This window comes from Danio aesculapii, chromosome 6 (assembly GCF_903798145.1).
Source record: "Danio aesculapii chromosome 6, fDanAes4.1, whole genome shotgun sequence".
NCBI classification, from domain to species: domain Eukaryota; kingdom Metazoa; phylum Chordata; class Actinopteri; order Cypriniformes; family Danionidae; genus Danio; species Danio aesculapii.
Window position 1 is genome coordinate 27151219 of NC_079440.1, and position 20756 is coordinate 27171974.

The 20756-nt window shown below is 36.3% G+C and overlaps 1 protein-coding gene across 1 annotated transcript; it reads right to left on the reverse strand.

Moving 5' to 3' along the window:
- Positions 1-787: 787 nt before the first annotated feature.
- ccdc40 (coiled-coil domain containing 40) lies at positions 788-20601 on the reverse strand. The gene is made up of 20 exons (XM_056459055.1): positions 20379-20601; positions 20200-20258; positions 19236-19311; positions 18758-18882; positions 18569-18652; positions 18231-18450; positions 17667-17824; positions 17316-17438; positions 16467-16588; positions 16146-16389; positions 15847-16029; positions 14687-14932; positions 14296-14509; positions 13850-14019; positions 11869-11960; positions 11628-11748; positions 11345-11536; positions 9815-9973; positions 9267-9404; positions 788-1036 (listed from the first exon to the last, which is right to left on the reverse strand). The coding sequence occupies exons 2-20, from the start codon at positions 20254-20256 to the stop codon at positions 920-922; spliced, it is 2841 nt and encodes a 946-aa protein (XP_056315030.1). The 5' UTR covers positions 20257-20258; positions 20379-20601; the 3' UTR covers positions 788-919.
- Between the last annotated feature and the right edge of the window lie 155 nt (positions 20602-20756).

The window sequence follows — 20756 nt, forward strand, 5'->3', positions numbered from 1 at the left end:
AATAAATCAAGCCACTATTATTTTAAAAAACTCCTGCTCTTTTCAGTTCAGCTGAAGATACTTTCACTGGTATTCATAACAGTAAACAGAATAACGTTGTCTCTGAAAAAAAAACTTTTTGAAACCACTGTAGGTTGCATCATGGTATTCTTACTATAATTAACCATTACTAGTCATTTGGTAAATCATAAATAAAATCAAACAAAAAAGACAAAACAGATGGACAGGAAATGTATTTTTTGTAAGCAGCCGACTACTGTTTTAATGACCAGTTTTAATATACATTATCATTACAATCCCATTAAACTGGACTAATACAATAGATCGATCTATTAAATGCATCATCTGACAGCTGTAATCACAATATACATAAAGCTTCAATGAATACACTAGGTTTAGGTAATCACTGCTGAGACCTGATTGAAAAGTTGGTGTATGACTGAAATAAAATTCTTTACTCTTTCATGCTGTAGCAGAAAACAAAACGTGCTGCAATTATGCACTTGACTTGAAGACTCAACTGTACATTTCTTTAGTAATCAAAATGAGGAAATTCTGTAGGCCTTTTTTATAATTCAATACCTACTCACATATACTGTACAGGACACACCATCACAGAAAAAGGTTCACAGAAAAACATTCAATTACCCTTTGAAAGTTGAACAGTATACACACACACACACACACACACACACACACACATATATATATATATATATATATATATATATATATATATATATATATATATATATATATATATATATATATATATATCAATCACTGCATTACATTACACTAGTCTAAAGCAATGAGCATAAATATACACAGTACTGTGCAAAAGATGTACGCCACCACCATTGTCAAATGTTGTATGTCCATTTATGTGTTTTATTTTAGGTATTATGTATTTCTGGGCTCACTGGGTGTTTTGACATTCACCGTGGGGGTGTTCTGCCAGAATGACGTTCATCCTGTGGAGTGTGCTGTGGTGCTGAGGGTATTCTTGAGCCAAACGCTGGAGGGTGAGGCTGATCTAAAATAAAAGTGCAGAATTAAATTAGCATCATTAGTCAATGATTATTGTCTACATTCTTGTTTGTTGTCTTTGTTTGGCGTTTACAGCTATTTTAGCTACACACACATTAAAGGTCTCCAATTTTACCCCTTTTACAAGATATAAGCAAAGTCTTTGGTGTCTCCAGAATGTTTCTGTTAAGTTTCACCTCAAAATACCCATCAGGATTGCATTTCCGAAAAACCACCATTAGCCAACTGAGGTTGCATATTCCATAGTTACGAACATAGTTCAGTGATTTGGAACCCACTATTTCAACAAACATTCGCAAACTGTGTCACAAACCTCTGCAGTTGCAACAACATCTCTAGAGTTTTAGTTAAAAGCATAGTTCCTGGCTCTGTTATATTGCGAGTTATCCCGCCTATTCCTTTTAAACATTCCAACATCCACTTATCTATCTTCAGCTATCTCGATTCATAGTGCACTTTGAAATCATTTATGCCATTTTGAGAATGCAGCTGTGGCTCATGACTAAAGATATAAAGAAAATCTTACATCTCCCTTTTACTTTATAGTAGGCTATTTACTGTAGGAAATGTATCTGTACTGGATCTGTTTGAGTGTTAAAGTTATAAAAGTAGACTTTTTGTTGGTGCCAATAGCCTAGTGGTTATATGCGCTGACAAACTGAGAGGGGTCTGGATGCAGACCTGGTGCAGTGCAATCTGAGCTGCATCTAATGCTTTTTATTGCGCTTACCTAACCCCACCCCTAACCATCACAGTGGCATCACTCACTCTATTGAGTGCATTGTGTCTGACATTGCATCACTGAGTGATGCAATCTCAGCTTGCATCATAAAGGCTGCACCCAGATACTATTGAACACGGTGACCCGAGTTCGATTCCCGGCTCGAGGTCCTTTGCCAACCCTTCCCCTCTCTCAGCTCCCAACTATTTCCTTTCAATTCTCTGCACTACTCTATCCATTAAAGGTAAAAAATAAAAATAAAACCTTAATAAATAAATAAAAAATAAAATAAAAGTAGACTTTTCAACTAAAGCAAAACATTAGCCTATTTTAAAGGGTACCTATGATAAAAAAAAAATTCTAAGCTGGTTGGACAGATCTGTGTGTAGGTATAGTGAGTCCACAGTCATACTGAGGTGTATAAAGCAAAACATTAGCCTATTTTAAAGGGTACCTATGATAAAAAAAAAATTCTAAGCTGGTTGGACAGATCTGTGTGTAGGTATAGTGAGTCCACAGTCATACTGAGGTGTATAAAGACAATAAGTCTCTTTTTTCTCTTTTTTTTTGAGTTTCTTTTTTTCCTGAGTTTAAAATAGGATCCAAATCCCTCCCGTTTTTAGGCCCACTGCAACATGACGTAGGAGTATGGTTTCCCCACCCACCAAATTGATTGAGCCTTGTATTACTGTCTCCATAGTAACGCATATAATCATATCAACAAGACAGGGGCTGTTTCTCAATACCAAGTATGCAAAGTTCGGACTTGCATCCTTAGAAATTCAGACTTGCCAAGTTCACACTTGGAAGAACAAATTCCTGAGGACGTGAGGACACAAATCAGGTCCTTCTTCAAATGGAACAGCAGTGTACTTTATAACGTCACTTACTTCACCGGTTTCACTGTACATTAACAATAAAATGATTTAATTGTATAAAGCACAGCTTTATAATTAATATTATACTGATATTATAAATCTATATTTTTTATTTAAGAAAATATCAACGTAAATAGCCATAAATGTGAAGTGAAACTGGTTATTATACACAGACTTGTGTCTTTGATTATCAGATTTAATAAACTACAATAGACATTATACAAGTATAAAGTACAAGACGTAAACAATAGGAAATAAAGATAACGTTAAGCAATTTGGTAAACAAAGGCAAACAGCGTAAAACACAGTAACATAATTCAAGACAATTATAAAATGTAACAAAATAACACTGTCAAAATAATACACCTGAGAACAAATAATAGATTTAAAAGACTAAAAACTGTTCTTTAGATATAGTCAAGATGTATTAAATATGATGTTTTAACTACAATGGACAAATGCAATCCAACAGTACATCCGTGATGGACTGGCCGATTAAAGCTGCTCTCGGCGGGGGAGGTGATGACGAAGCTCCTGCTGACATGCTCGGGGTCAGAGTCCGCATAAATTGAAGCATACCGCCAAAGATGTGCTATCTTTTTAAATAAACTGCTGATTCAAGTTTAAAACAACTACATTCTCACCTGAAAAACTTTTAAAACTTTATTTTGTAACACAACAGGAGAGTATTTTTAAAACCATGTGGGTATTCTCCTCGGCTATTAGCTTTCGCTGGTTACGCTCTAATGCATTTTGGGACACCTGTGCTTCGTAAGTTCGCACAAGTCACCTCTCGATGCATCCTTGGCAAAAGGGGTCGAGCAAGTACACATCTTGGAATTTTATCTGTAGTTGACAAGATGTGAACTTTGAATTGGAACAGTACTTAGGTGATGGTTGATGAGGTTTCACAAGCACACAAGGACACAAAAACGCAAGTACAGACAAGAACGCATATTGAGAAACAGACAGGACGTACACAAAGCAACTGGGATTAAAAGATCTGTTGAGCTCGCTGTGATCATCAATTATCATCAAATGTAATCAAGAATGAGTTGTACTAGTTTAAACAGTTTTATTTTTTTAAATCAAGTTTTTTCATTAAAACAGGTTTATTTTGTACATTTCATAACGGAAATCCATACAGCAATGGATGTTAACGTGTATCCTGTCACATTTGCCGTGCAAAAACAGTGCAAGGTTAAAGGCGCATGCTGTGTGTGTGTACGTGTCTGCTGTGTGTGTGTGTGTCTGTGTGTGTGTGAACTTTGTAATGACATTGAGTGTGACTCATCGACATACAATGCTTGAATTAAATCCACAACAAGGCTTGAATTAAATCCACAAAAAATACATCATATAATAATGTATTACTGTACATCAAATAATAATACTTATTGTAGTATTTCTCACAAACGTTACGCAAGATCTGCTTACTTCATGTCTGTCACTGTGCTGTTTATCTGACACAGCCGAAGATAGAAGTACACTATGACAGGCACATGGGAATGGTGGGCAGGGAAAACCAGCATTAAAGGCACAGGCAGCAAAAACAGCTACAAGATGCTCAGAGCTGAAAATTACAAACTTCTGAAAGGTATAATAAATAATTGGATGGGTGTTTTGAGCTGAAACTTTACAGACACATTCTGGAGACACAAAAGACTTATCTTAAATCTTAAAAAAGGGTAAAATAGGTGCCCTTTAATAATAATATTAATAATAAATCATACTAATTTTTAAATCTAAATGTAATTACAGACAACAAATAAATGAACGAGTTTTTACATAATTATTTGACCATATATCTGTCATAGATGGTGAGAGGCTGGAAGACAAGCCAGGAATGACCAGGACTGGTGGGAGGTGGTGAAGGCCTCGCATATAGTGTTGTTTTCGGCTGCATTTTTTGTGAAGCTGACATTTTAGTTTTTATTAGTTTTAGTCATATTCATGCTCTTTTTAGTCTAGTCAGGTTTTAGTTGACTAAAAGTCTGATAATTTCAGTCTTATTTTTGTCAGAATCATCCATGTCTATTTTCATCTAGTTTTAGTCTAATGAAAACTGATGACATTTAGTCTAGTTATAGTCAAAGAAAATTGTATTTTAGTAATGCAATTCTATTTAACCCAGTAAATATAAGTACCTAGTAGATAACACCAAAATTTTCCTTTAGACAAACGCATTTTAGTTATCATATTATATGGTTACTTTATAGACACAATAACACATACACCACCGGTCAAAAATTTGGGGTCAGTACAATTTTAAAATGTTTTAAAATAAGCTTCTCCTGCTCATCAAGGCTGCATTTACTTCATCAAAAATACAGTACAAAATGTAAAATTGTGAAATGTTATTGCACTATAAAATAACTGTTCAAAAGTAGCTTATAATTTAATTTAATAGTTTATTCCAGTGATTTTAAAGATGTTCTCCCTGTGTTCGCGTGTGTTTCCTCCAGGTGCTCTGCATTCCCCCACAAGTCCAAAAACGTGGAATAGGTGAATTGGGTAGGCTAAATTGCCCGAAGTGCTGGCTGTTTCTAAGTGATGGGAGCAGCTGGAAGGGCATCCGCTGCGTAAAACATATACTGGATAAGTTGGCGGTTTATTCCACTGTGGTGACCCCAGATAATAAAGAGACTAAGCCGAAAAGAAAATGAATGAATGAATGATTTTAAAGATAAATTGTCAGCTTCATTGCTCCAGTCTTCAGAGTCATGTGATCCATCAGCAATCACTCTAATATTAATTATTATAATTATTACTATTATTAATAGTATTATTATTATTATTGGAAATAGTAATAAAAGCAATTATGATCGGAGTAATAATTTCATTTGAAACTACATACGATAAGAAATCAGTTGTTAAAACTCTTCATAAAAATTTAACAATTTTTTTATATTTAATAAATGCCGCCTTGATGAACAGAATCATTTTCTTAAAAAAAAAAAAAAAACATGAAATAAAAAAATAAACTGACCCCAAACTTTTCACCAGTAGTGTACATACCAGACATGGAAGGTGACACTCTGATTGGAATTTACAGCATGTATTTGACCAACCAAACATGTTAGAAGTACACACACATAAATTTGATGCCAAATTTAGTTTAGTGTGATTGCTATGTAAATGACAAAACTAGCTACAGGGCCAAACACAGGGGATGCTTAGTACACATAAAGCCAGTCAGGTCGAAACTAAGAACTCACTTTACACTCCTTTCTCTCTCTCACACACACACAAACAAATACACAAACACACTTTACACTCTCTCACATATACAAATACACACACACATTTCTTCACTTTACACTCTCATAAATTTACATACACACGCAGGTCGTTTTTAGCTCCCATGGCTAAATTTTAAGACTAATGTTAAAAAGAGACACATTAACAGCAGCCTCATGAGTTGGTGTGAGTTTTCTAAAATAGTAAGTAATGTTATGTTACTGCCTTGAGATGTCTCTTAAGGTTTGTGGTGTTTTTTCCTGTGATAGCTTTTGTGGCCGCATTTCCCTCAATCTTTGACCACAACACATTCCGTTTTCTTTTTACTTGATTGCAATGAAAGATTTTTTCAAATGTCGCTTCTTCTTTTTCTCCCAATGAACCCTGGCTAGCTGGCCATCATTTCCTAGCTTTCTCAGAGCTCTTCTCTGTTTGTTGTCATCTTCTAAATAATCCTATAAGTTTGGTTAGAAGAAGTGACGCCGCCTGCGTCTGCACAGTGCAAACTTACTGCCGAATAATAAAAGCGTGAAGAAACAAAACAAAATAACATTTTAACACTATATTTTGTCTTGTTGTAGTCAACGAAAATGAAGAGACATTTTAGCATAGTTTTATTTTGTAAACCACATTTAGTCTTGTTTTTATTCAACAATATTGCATTATAAATTTAGTTATAGTCATTGTCACATGACAAGCATGTTCGTTGCGTCTTGTCTCGTTTTCATCATGTTATAAAGGTTCGTTGATGAAGATATTTAGTCATAGTTTTCATTGATAAAAGCAACGCTACTTGGATGAGGCACAGCAGAGCACAGTCAATTAAGATTAGTGGTCTCTGAACCAGTCGCAGAAAGAGTTACCAGCAGCCAGGGGCTCACAGGAGGCAGGGCTGGACAGGACCAGTGAAACACAAAGAGACAGTACAAAAGATGAACACACAACACACAAAGACAAATGGGAAGAACTAAAGCAAAAGCTAGAAAAACAAAAAGTAAAACAATAAACTAAAATTACTAAAATGACAAAAGGATAATGTTAACAAACTGTTGAAAAAAATAATAAAACCAAAGACGTAAATTGAGATAAAAATAAAACAAGAATGTAAAAGAATTTGATTTAACTATTACATAAAAGCAAACCAGAAAAGGAGTATAAAAACTCAAACAAGGTTATTAATAAAAGACAAACTGGACAAGGACTGAAAGCTCAGGTCCAATGCACAAAAGCAACAAGCACAAAGATCAGACAAAGCACAGGGCACAAAACGAAGACTAGAAGTGGGCTAAACAAGGGGACATGATACAGGGAAACAACGAGGAAGGAATAGGGGGAGCACATACTGTAGCAGACATAAACAATGAGTGAGCCATGTGCTTAAACACAAGACAAACATAGAAACAAAGACAACACAGACATGATAGACAGAAAAGAACCCTGACAATGTGTGTACAATATAATTTGCACACACACACACACAAAAAAAACATTATGCACTTTTTCTCTAAAGAAGTTACTCCACCCCATTTAGAGCACAATTACAGACGTTTTATGTTCTAACCAATGTGGTTCAGCTGATTCAGTCATCTGTGGCAACCCTTGATTAATAAAGGGACTAAGCCGAAAAGACAATGAATCAATGAATGAATGAATGAATGAATGAAAGACTGTGGTTTAAAGGATGTATCTGTAACAGATCAACTATTTTGGAAAGTACTTGTCACTACATTCACGTTCATTTACCAAACAATGCATAATGATCTATGGTAGATCAGCTGCAAATTACGTTGTTGTTTGGGAAACGCACTCCAGATCAATTATCATACTCTGAAAATGTCAGAGGAAATTGTAGCTGTTTTTGTAGTCTAAGCCTTTAAATGCAAAAGAGCCATTTCTCCCTGCCTACCGTGCTGACATGCCTGCTTATCCAATGTCACCAAAGATAAACACAGCACATTGACAGAGACAGATAGCGAGATCCAAGTGAAAAATACAACAGTAAGACTGAACTAGAAAGTTTCTGGATGGTTATTTGATGTTTGGAGTTCATTCAGCATTACTGCACCAATAAATGAGCAACACACAAATGCTGTTACAAATTTCGATGTGCACATACAAACACACGTTTATCTTTCCACTGTGTTTGCATGTATAATCATGGCACATGTGACAGGAAGCAAGTAAATATACACCGCTGTATAGCTATCCATTATGCTACTGTACAAATAACATTCACAAACCAGGACGTCTCTTATGTGACTGAAGCGTTTTTGTTAATAGTTGTACTGATACTATACTGCTGTGATGTTTCCAGTAGTTATGAATTACAGAGATTTAAAAAGTAAAACTTAATGCTTTTTAAGACCTTTTTAAGACCTCAACAAATATAATTTAAGACCCAAATATTTAATCATTTCTTTGGAATAGGCTACTCAACTGAATGTCCTCGTTAGATTTAAATGAATTGTGCCTCGTCACAGTATGGATAACCCACAGTACCTGCCTTTTGGGTGTCTGGCGATGAAATGAAACTGTTATAGCTGACTGTGAGGTGGTGTCTAAACTAGAGCTGTAATCGGGCCATAAAAGTTAGGCCCGATAGGGCCCGAGCCCGACAAGTACACTTTGATTGACAGCCTTTAAAAAGCCCGAACCCGTTTATAGCCCGACATTATTCAAATGTGTACATGCACACAGCTCTTTTGCCTTTTTTTCATGAATGAGTCGTTTATATGTGTGTTAACATTACTTATTCATAACATGGGCTATAGGCTACTTGGAAGTTGAAACAACGAAAAAATAAGTCTTCTGTAACATCTTAACATCTCAGCACTTTAAATAGGCCTGGGTACATAAAACAAAAATCAACTTGTAATACTTCTTCTTGAGGTGCAGCTGATTACAAATAGTCAGAACAGATCTTTTAATTTCAGTTCTTTGCAAATCCTGTCTTGTTGACATGATAATATGCATTAACATGAGACATGATAATACTGTACATGTCAGTAGTCAGTGGGTGGGGAAACTCGCACTGCTATGTCACCATGCGGTCAGCCTCAAAAATTACTGGGATTTGGATCCTGATTTAACAGTATATTTTAAAAAAAAGGTTCCAAAAGTTGATTTGGTGTAATTTAGCTTGCATTATGATTTTGTTTGAGGGTTAATTTAGAAGTTTTGCCTCTAAAAAGATGCTCTTTAACCCTCTTTTCATCATCATTAACAAAGCAAATACTGCATGTAGAACTAATGTTGCATGTAAAAACCAATAACGTATGTGTGATGTTCATTCTTTCTTTCTATAATTTTATTATCTGCATTATTATGGTCTGCCTAGTTTACTTTATGAAAACATTTTCTGTGGATTTTACACTGACCATTTTCAATCGCTCTTCTTGTTTCTGTGTACCCAGCTCCAATGCTGTGACTCCAGTTGCCATTGGTGTGTACCGTCCATCCTTAACAGCATGCAGGTGTTTTGCCCGAGTCTGCAGCATGGGCAGACGATACAAATTCTGCAAAAGTGACCACAGAATCATTGGTGATGCACTTAATCATCACATAGTTACGAAACATTAGTTAAACATAAGATTGTTTAGAACCTCCATCTAAATTCCAAAAGGGCCCTGCCCATAAATGTTCTTTTACACAAGTATTTGTATTGAAATTCACCCATTGCTGCCTTGTTTCTTGCATTTGTTACATTCTTTGAATCTTATTAAAAAATATCTTTATGTAAACCTATTTTGTAAGCATGAATGTACAGACAGAACTTGCTGCTGTGATGTGACATTTGTGTGGAATACAATGAATTTACTTAACAATGATATAGCTAATTTCACAAAATGAAGAGCTCCTAAATATTGGATCATCATAGTGTCCAGTACGCAAGTGTGTGATGTATGCTTTTGGTGGATGCACTGACTCTCTCTTTAGTTTCTTGTAGTCTGCGAAGATCCTGGGTGAGAAATGATCCGGTATTCTGTATGTTATTGAGATGCATATGTTTGTCTTGAAGTCTGGATGTCATAGAGCCCTGCCTCTCCTCCAGTTGAGCTATAACACCATCACACTCTTCAGCTTGCTAAACACACAAACACACATAGTATGTTAGAACAGAACAGACTTAGATACAGCATAAACCCAGCATCTGCATACTAGTCATCATAAAAAGTTTCCAGAGCAGGACTGCGCAATTTGGGGAAAAGGCTTTTATAGTTTTATGCAAAAAAAGATTTTCTGACTTATATAGCAATTTCGATTTGATTATTACAATAATGTGCTGCACACACTTTAAATGGAATGAATACTACATTCTTTAACTTTACGTAAAAATATGGTTTACAGTAATGTTGTATTAGTTAATGTTAGTTAGTTAATATTAATGTTTTACAAGGGGTGAGACGAGACGCTTACCCCACAAGTCGAGACGAGATGCGAGATTGAGTTCATGAGGATGACACAAGATATTTTTACACTTTTTAAGAAATCTTCAATGATGAAATATATAAAAGGAAAATAGTCTTTTATTCACCTGAAAAAAAATCACAAATTGCAAAACTAAGTGCTTTATTTTATTCAACTTGTAATTAATGTTATTTGACTTCTATTTTAATAAATTCTATGCAGTAAAGTACATAAAAATGAATTATTTGGCCACAATGATGTAGCATAATTTGACTTAAAAAAGAAGAAACCTTCAACCCTAAGAACATTCCCACTGTCAAGCATGGTGGTGGCAACCTGTATATGTATAATACAGCCTGAAGCATTCATATTAATGATGCCAGAGAAACTTATCAGTCTGTGTTTTAGCTAATGATATCGTCATCTCCGGATGATGTAGAACCTGGCTTAAAAAACATGCAAATGCTGAGGGCATGCCCTGTGAGTCACAAAGCAGTCTGTTTTGTGTTTTGACTGGCCTTTTGTCCACCAGAGTTAATGGTGCCTGAGGCTCAGGATACGGCCATTTCCATATACTGATATAATAATAATACTCTTTTAATACACTTAAAATAATACTTATTATTTGACTATGCCTAGGTATTCCCTGATTTTCTTTATAGGGCATCTTAAAAGGGCATAAAAGCACCGTCTTTAGGACCTGGAGTAGCCGCCATCTTGTTTTTTCTTGTTTTATTGTCTATTATTTCTCATGCAATCTCCTGTCTAATCCCTGAAGATTTGAAAAAAAAAAACTTTTCTCGCTACTCTACATTGTGAACTTTATATAGCAGCTACCGCAACATTAACAAACTCTAAACTAACAACAACATCAGTTGCCTGGCCTGGAACATTGGTCAGTTACATAGTTTATGTTTTGTAATATTGTGAATGGTACATCTAGCAGCAAGGTACCAATTAGAAAACCTAAAAAGGCTAAATATTATTTGTGACACACCATCTTATTTTTTAAAATAGTGAAAACTAATTAATTTAACTTAACACATACCTTCTTTGTTTGGAGAATTTTTCGGCGAAGGCTCTGGATAGTGTTGTGGTAGTCACTGTGTGTGGGTTGCTTATGTGCTTGTGTGCGTGCCTGAGCCTCACTCCAAACTGCTATAGTCTCACTTTTAGCCACCATTGACTCCATGTCTCTCAACAACCTCTCCTGTTGCTTCATGAGTTGGGCATAACGAACCTGGGCACATGCACAACATTCATTCACGCAGAAAATACACTTATTATTTTAATCTTCTTCCACACAAAAGCTTTCTATGATATAAACATACCTCCATACGGTGAATCTCTGCTCGCATTGTTCGTATGTCTCCCTGTCCAATATCTGAATCTATGGCAGAGCAAGTTTCCTGCATCAGTTGCGTTCTCTTCCCCCACAACATGACTTGACGCCTTCACACATACAAAACAGGTATGTGCACAAGTTTAGAAAACAACACTGACATTATCCAAATAAACTTTGAAGTCAAAAGTGAAAAGAATGAAAGACCCCTGAAATTGGGTTGGACTCACTCTGCCTCCACCAAGCTGTTGATAAGTCTCTCTTTCTCTTCGTTTAATCTCTCCAACTTCAGTTGAGTTTCAGCTGAATCCCTCTCAGCCTCCTACACACACAAAATATAAACTGTTAAATGCTTAAACAATAAATCTTTTGAGTGACAATTACATGACTATTTATATTAAATCTGGCCTTTAAGGTTCATTGTGCTGCTGAATTTAGCCTATTTGAACATAATGTAATCAATACTTAAAATTAGATAAAATAAGACAAGTGGTAGCAGCTAAACTTAGTAAATACATGGCTGAAATGTTTCCAAAACCCAATAGGAAGCATCTGTAAATAACTCTGTTACAAGGAAGGGGACATGGGAATCACTCTAGTGATATAGAGCATCACCTGTTCACGCAACAGTCTCGAGTCTCATGGAGAAGCTGAGGTTTAAACAGAGGAAGACGAGAGCAGACCGGGCCTGGACATGTTATGTTTGTTTTGCTCTTAGTTTGATGGTAGTCACCATGAGGCCATTTGTTTTTCATGTTGATTTTCATTATAAAAATAATTTAAAGTTTGTCAGTTTCCTGTCTCCTTCTTCCTCTTGGCCAGGGAGCCATCAACTTTGCTACAAACTCTATGTTTAACCTTTAGAACTTTCATTGATAAATATTCTCAGTTTTTTATATAGAATGTAGAAGGAATGTAGTATAGTTTTGTTTTTATATTACTACCAAATTTTTAAATATTACATAAACTCTGAATAAACTGTTCATTGTTGCTCTATCTTAGGGTGTGTGCCTTGCATAATACATGTGCTAAAGATTGAAAAGATAAAACAAGTGGAATAAGGAATTATGGATTTGATCAACTGGTCTCTGAATGCGATTGACACCATCTTCTCGACGAGAAGTTTGGGCTCGGGAGAGCCCACCTGTCCTGCGGGGACGTTTGCAGCTGGATACGTGATGGACGGGTGGGAGAAGTGGCGCGTCCTGTGCCTGGCTGCTCTGTCTCTGGAGGATATTGAAGACATTTACCTATTCGGAACTTTGATAACAGGGTTTCTGCTGATTGGCTTATGCGGGGCCCTGGCGTATCGACGAGTGATGGAAGCTGTCAGTGCTGCTCAAAACCCCACCAGGCTGGCCGGCTTGATTGAAGCGCAGATGGGCAGGCTTGCTAATAATCAGACTGCAATATTAGATAGCAAACTGGAAAACATCGGGGTGAAGTTAGCAGCTTTGCAACAAAATTTGGCCAGATCTGGAGACGAGTGATGGACATTAAATATCTGTGAAATTGGCAGGTATTGACCTAAAGTTGAAGTATCTTTCTACTCTTTTGGCTTCCCTGTGTTTTCTTTTCTCCTGCCAGACGGCCTCGACTGGAGGAAAACAACTTCTCCCGGAGAGCAAGATAAGGAGACGCTCTGAAATTCCTGCTCCCTGTCAAGGACACCTGTTGGACTATACAGGCTTACACACACACACACACACACACAGATACACAGCACGACACTTCCTGGCCATAATCCAACACCTTCGTATGCTTTTACCCACTGGACGGGGTAGGCAGGTCTGTGACCAGCGCCTCCATGGCTGCAGGACCTGATGGCTGCCCGCCCTTACCGGACTATATCCACACCCCCTGTTCCCATCCCCTGTGGCAATGTTATGTCTTGTCGGTGTGTTTTTGTGCTAGATTGCTGGGGCTTTTTCTTCTCCCTGATCTCACATTGCTCTAACTTAAGAGCAAGGTGAGAGGAACTTTTTTTTTGCCTCTCTCTCCTGATTGTATTTTATTTCCTGTTCCACCTCCTGTGACCTGTCTTCCCTGGAGTTGTGATGTCTGTGCACGGTCGGGGGGTTCCATTTACCTGCATTTCGTTGCCTTGTACTTGTACATGTGTGATGACAATAAATTGAATCTGATCTAAAAAAAAATACAGACAAGGCCCAATTTTCATAATATACAGCTGCACAGTGCATTTTACTGAACCTTGAGTCTCTGGCTGAACTCTGTCTCCATAAGGTTGCTGCTCTGCTGCAAGGCATGATTCAGATCACTGTTCTTATTGAGTAGAGAGTTCAGTTTCACCATGTCTGCCATGAGAACTTTAATTTGTTTATCCAGATCTGCCAGCTCACTCTGATCCTGCTCCATCTCACCTGTTACACACAAACATAACAGACACACATATGCACATAATGATATTAATATTGTATTTTTTATCAGAATTCATTTATTATTTTGTTTGCTTTCTGTACACAAATTGTAGTAAAAACTTTATTTTGAGCTTCATAATTTAAATGTATAGTTCACATTCAACAAATTTTAAAAAATCTCAAAATGCATGATCGTCATGTAATTCCAATGATTGACTTTGTTTCTTCTAACAACACAATTAAGATACTTTTACTGTATTTATGAACTGTGGTACATACTCTCTCTCCTGATCTTGCCCTGTTGCAATATTGTGAGCTGTGTTTGTAGGATCTGTACAGAAGAACTGTGGGCCTGTTTTTCCTGAGTAAATCTCACTAGCTCCCCCTGCTGCCAGAGCCACAACTGCTGACGCTCTTTAATCTCAGCACCAACTTCCTCCAGCTCCTTAGACAGTGTGGCTGCATGGATCTCCATAGGACCCAGGTCTTCATGCTACACTCAGACACACATTCGAATGTTTAAATATGCACTACATACAGCAACTTATATATGAAATGCAGCAATGATAAATTATTACTCTTTCTCATTATAAGAGAACAGGGATGTCTGTGTCCTATTCAAATTATTCATGCAAAAACTATGTACTGAATCGGAGGTGTAAGCTCTAACCCCAGTACTGGACACAATATCCTTGATCTTCTTGTTGTATATGCTGATTGTGGCCTGCTTTCGCTCAATATCTGTGATTTGTTTTACAATCTCTTCCTCGCGGGAAGAGAGTAACAAGTGTCGCTGGGTCGATTTTTGCTCAAGTTCAGCTTGAAATGCTAACAGAGAATCCAGATGTGTGGTCAACTCCTGTCCCTCCAGCGTAACAGTGTTGAAGTCATTCTCCAACTTAATTAACTGAGCCTCCTGAAAAATCAAATATACACAAATGTTATTTGTAAATATATACAAATATCAAATATTTACAAATGCTTTCCTTCAGATTAGTCCCTGATTTATCTATTACCCTGGCATTTGTTTTATATCTCGCATGACCTTCCAGTTGCAACCTAGCACTACACAACTTGGGAACACTTAGTGCTAGGAAACACCATATTCATTCATTCATTCATTCATTTTTCTTCGGCTTAGTCCGTTATTTATCAGGGGTTGCCACAGCGGAATGAACCACCAACTATTCCAGCATATGTTTTACGCAGCGGATACCCTTCCAGTCGCAACCAAGTACTGGGAAACACCCGTTCACTCTTACATTCACACAAACACTCATACACTATGGCCAATTTAGTTTATTCAATGCACTTATACACCGCATGTCTTTGGAATGTGGGGGAAAACCGGAGCACTCAGAGAAAAGTGAGTGCCAACTGGCCTCGCCAGGACTTGAATCAGTGACCTTCTTGTTGTGAGGTGGCAGTGCGAACTACTGAGTCACCGTGCTGCTGGGAAACACCATACACTCTCTCATTCACACACACTCATACACTGCAGACATTTTAGTTTATCCAGTTCACCGATGCCACATGTTTCAGGGGAAAACCGGAGCACACGGAAGAAACCCATTCAAACATGATGAGAACATGCAAACTCCACACAGAAAAGCCACCTGGCTCAGCTGGGCTTTCTTGCTGTGAGGCAACAAACATGAAATCTATATTATCTAATATATTTCTTTAGATACATGAAATATGACCTGGCTACCCTGTTATTCATCCCCAATATTTGGTGATATTGAGCAAATGCATAAAATGAATAAAAATGATTCAAATAACAGTACGATTCATAAGTCAGCATTTCTAGGTTAGCTGATGGCATCGTACCTTCTCTCTCCTGTGAACTGCAGTTTTATCATTCAATCTACGTGAGTATTTTGCTGCATTATTGTGAGTAAGCTGCTCCTGCAGTTTGTTCATGATCTGGCTTTCTAGGTCCAAACGCACTGCAGACACTTTCTCCATTTGCTTCCTAAGAGCCTTAAGCGCAGACTGATGCATCTCAAGGTTCTTAAAGGGAGAGAAAGAAAAACATATCACATATATAAGCTTCAGTCCAGTACCCATTACCAGTAAACACAAGTCTGGTGAAATATTTCTGCTATAGACTGATGTGAATTAAGTACCCCATGCAATGTGCTAAGGGTCTTCTCCGTCTCCTGCAATATTCGTGTATATGTGCTGAACTGGGCCTGCAGGACTTCCTGCAGGTTCTGCAAGTGTGTGATGAGTTTACGTGAAGTGGTGCAATCAGTCTGGCCTCGGTTCAGGCGCAAAGTGAGGCATTCATTCTGCTCTTCTTCTTGTGTGATGGACTTTTTATAGCTCTCAATCTCTGTGTCCAGGGAGAGCATCTGATCATTGGCTTGTCTGGAGGAGGGACCATCAATACACATAAATACTGTTGTCTGAGTCATTCACACAGATATCATGAGCATTATGTTCACCTTAGTTCCTCTTGCATGGCTGTGTAAGCCTCATCCCTCCTCTTCATCATTAAGAGGCTGCTTTTCCATTGCTGAAGTAACTGTCTATGCTCAACAATCACCGAGTCCAGTTCCAGCTGTGCCTATAATACATGTACAAATGCTTATTTAAAAAATATATATATCTTTTTTTGTAGCATATGACTTGCAGGATTGTGTAATATTTAGAACAGAATTTAGAAGGATTTTGAAATTCCTGCTAACTAAATTTGAACATAGATAGCAAAAAAATATGCAGCATGAAGAAATTAATACAATTAAGTTATTGATTACACACAAAAAACCTTTGTCAAAACAAATATTGACTTGAAGATTAGGGAAGTGAAAAGATTAGGAAATGCAGAAAAGGCTTCAAAAATAAAATTGACAATGAAAAAATGTTTAATTTATACAATGTGACACTGGATAAAATTCAGCTTTAAAAGCCATCATAAAAAAAAAAAAAAAAACAATCAAAGTTGAATTTAAAAATATATATATATATATATATATATATATATATATATATATATATTTTTTTTTTTTTTTTCAAGGAATAGAATAGTTGAATATTGATATACTTTTTTGCATTGTAGTGTTCTTGCTTATTTAACTATTCCTCTATTATCTATTTAAGAAATATGTGGACCTATCATTCTGTCAATGATGAAAATTGATCTAGCTTTGTTTAATTACAGAACTTAAATGCAGAATGTAAAATTTGTAAAATGCAAAAAAGTTTCATTGCTACATTGGAACTTAACAAAAGTGTAATAATCAGCTGAAATGAATATAAAAGGTTTTCATGATCTGTTTCGAAAAGTTTCTAACCTCAGAAAGAGAGTCCTTTGCAACCCTTGTCTGCTCAGTCTGAGAAATTAGTTGAAAATCATACAGAGAGATCTGCTCCAACAGCTTTTCCGCACGATTGGTCAAACGCTCAACATAAATATCCTGACAAGAGAGAATGAGACAGAAAAGAGTTTAAATCTGATAGAATTTTCATGAAACTGGTAGAATTTCTATTTTATAACACTGAGCTGTACCACTATAATTAACTGCTTAAACAATCTACATGAGAATGCATAGATTATTAGTATAAGTATATAAATATAAATATATGAATATATACTAAAAGAGCAAGACACATGAAATGGCCATTCATGTACTCTAGAACTCCACCTGTTGGTGTTTATGTTCCTCTGTCTGAGTTCTGTCTTTCTGGGCTTTGTTTGAGGCATTTATTATTGCTTTGATGTCTGAGCACAGATCGCTGTTGGCTTCCTGCATATAGAGCAACTTCAGGGCCAAACTATCCACTTTAGACTGCAACTCCAAGACTTGGAAATAAGCACAGATTTTCAGACATTATCATTATATATTTAACTGAGTTTTTAATCTTTTTTATTAAATAAACATGAAATTTATAGCAGAAGCATCACCAATCAAAGCTGTAAAATAAATTTCAATCCATTTTTAGGTCTACTCCTCTATTTCTTTGGGAGATTAGAACTAAATAACAGTTGGAGTATTAATTAGTGTTGTTTTAAAATGCATTATATTGAAACATCCTGTTGATTTGGAGTACAATACTCTGCATTATAATTGTGTTCTTGTTCATAGCAGGGTTATTATTATTAAACTAAACTAAAACCTCTAAATCACTAAAATGAAAAAAAAGTGAATTCAAAATATTAGTTCAAACTATCATAGCTAATAATTAATAATAAACATAGATCTTCTTACCTTGCAAACGTTGTACATTTGTTTGACTGGCAGTATTTTGGTACTGATTTTTTACCACATACAGGTGGTCCTTGGCCTGTCTATGCTGAGCTGCAGCTTCGCCATTGGTCTCTTGGCATACCTCCAGCGAGGCCTGGAGTCTGGCCAACATCTCTTGGACCATGTATACCTCTTCAGCAAGGTCATGGCGCCGCTGTGCCTCTGCCTTCTCAACTACTACCTTCAGCAGAGCAGTTACAATAGTTTCCTTAGACATTTTTATTTGTGTGCATATATTTCCCAAATAACAATTATTTGTGACCAGTGTGCACATGTATTTTTAAAGAGAGATTTATTACCTTCTCACAAAGATCAAGGTTCAGTCTTTCCAGCTGATTAGTGAAATTGGTTTTTAATGCAGTCTGGAATCTCTTCATTAGAGGCTTTTGTGTAAAAAAAATAAGACAATTGCATCAGAAAATGGATAAAGGGAATCTTTTATTATTATTATTATTTGCTGTATTTAACAAAACATTAGGTTAACGCACATGCTCCGGATCTAGCACCACAATTTCTTCCTCTTCCTCATCATTCTCTCTGACACTTCCTTCTGCCCCAATGTTGTTCATCTCCAGCTGGAGGGTGTGCTGTGGTATCCACTTGCTGTTTATTTCTACATGTACAAAAAAAGTGTATACTGTGTATATATATATATGTGTGTGTGTGTGTGTGTGTGTGTGTGTGTGTGTAATCTAAATACTGAGAAAAGAACTTAGAAATTAAAATTACTAATCCAAAATTGAGTTTTGATTAATTTACAATAAAAAATTTACAAAATATCTTCATGAATAACAATCTTTACTTAACATTCTAATCATACGTGGCATAAAATTAATTTTGACTCAATGCACCTTTCGGCTATTGCAAAAAAATATACCAGTGTAACATAAGACTGGCTTTGTGGTCAGCGGTCATGTGTGCGTGTATGTGTGTGTATTATATGTTGATTAAATATTACAAACAAACCAGAATTGTCTATCCAACTTGGTCTACCAGTCCTGTCATGATCAACGCTTCTGTCATAATTAATTGACAGCTCCACCTTTAAATAAAAACATTAACAAGCATTACATCACATCACATCAATGTATAATACAAAAATGATTAATTAAATAAATAAACAAACGCTAGTTCACATTGTTTGGAATGTGAACATTCTATGTCAGTTGAAAAACTAAAAAACACAAGTTGTTAACAACTCTGTACCCAAGATTAATGTCTGGGACAGGGGTAGGGAACCTTTGGCTCGGGAGCCACATGTGGCTCTTTGACCAAAAATATGTGGCTCTCCAGCTGTCTCTCTTCAATAATATTATAAAGTTAAAAAATTATAGCTGTCACTAGAAATCAGTTTTCTATTGAAAATACAATTCCCATTATTTTGTAATTTTTTTTTTACAGCAAAAGGAATAAGAACTCCAATGCACATGTGTGGCGCCGTGGTTTTTCTTGAATCGTGACACCAATAAAGGGCAAGCAACTTTCATTTCTATGGTAACCTCACGCATGCAAATTCAAACAACATTCATGAGTGGCGATGGCAAAAATAAAAAGTAAGTCTTTAAATTGTCCTTTCTTAATACATTGTGATGCGTCATATATGCTTATTTTTGAGTTGTGCATGGACATAAATAAAGATTTTATTTATAAATAAAGGTTTTGTTATATGCACCCCCCCCCCCCCCCACACACACACACACACACCCAATGGCTCTTTAAAAAATGCATTTGATAAAAAAAATCAGAAATGGCTCTTTGCTGAAAAAAAGGATCCCGACCCCTGGTCTAGTATGTAGTACTCACGCACACACACACAAACACACACGCACGCACGCACGCACGCACGTACACACACACACACACACATTCACAACTGGTTTCAACGAAAGTTTAATGTGTGACTTCGGCTCTCAAATTTACCAAGATTTACCTCTTCCTGCCTGTTCATCTGATCCTCTTGCCGACCTTCATCCCACTCACCTTCCATTTCTTGGTTATTTACGTAACGTAATAAAAAAAGACACAAACAAATAAACATATACATATGAACAAGATAGAAATATAATAGTATAATAGTAATAGAAGTATAATAATTATTATTATAATCACCTTTTTCTATCGTATCCTGGATATATGTAACAGAGCTATACGTTAAACGTATAAAGATGTAACGTTATTCACCCCAAAGTTATCGTTCAGATAGCAATTTTTAATTCAAAGTTCTTCAGCGGAAATAATTAACGTTTCCCCCTTTTTATTCGGTATATCGAATGTTATCAAAGTTTTTAATTTAATTTCTGTAGATGACCATTTAGCACACTAGTGGCTTTCCTTTTGCATCTCTGTTGCTAGGAGAAGCTATACACTTCCGTCTTTTTGGTTGTTGGGAAAAGTCTAGATGGGATACAGCTGAATATGTTAGTATCCGCAGCTGTATCGCTTCTAGCATTTAACGGCATTAATTCTTTGTTTGAATACAAACGTACA

What these genes read in the sequence shown, in the direction of transcription:
- ccdc40 (XM_056459055.1), bottom strand. Translation starts at nt 20,256, where the DNA reads ATGGAAGGTGAGTGGGATGAAGGTCGGCAAGAGGATCAGATGAACAGG. An exon ending in AGTTCAGCCAGAGACTCAAG is followed by an intron (nt 11,961 to 13,849) that starts GTTCAGTAAAAT and finishes TTGTGTGTGTAG; the next exon opens with GAGGCTGAGAGGGATTCAGC. An exon ending in AAATTCTCCAAACAAAGAAG is followed by an intron (nt 9,974 to 11,344) that starts GTATGTGTTAAG and finishes TTGTGTGTTTAG; the next exon opens with CAAGCTGAAGAGTGTGATGG.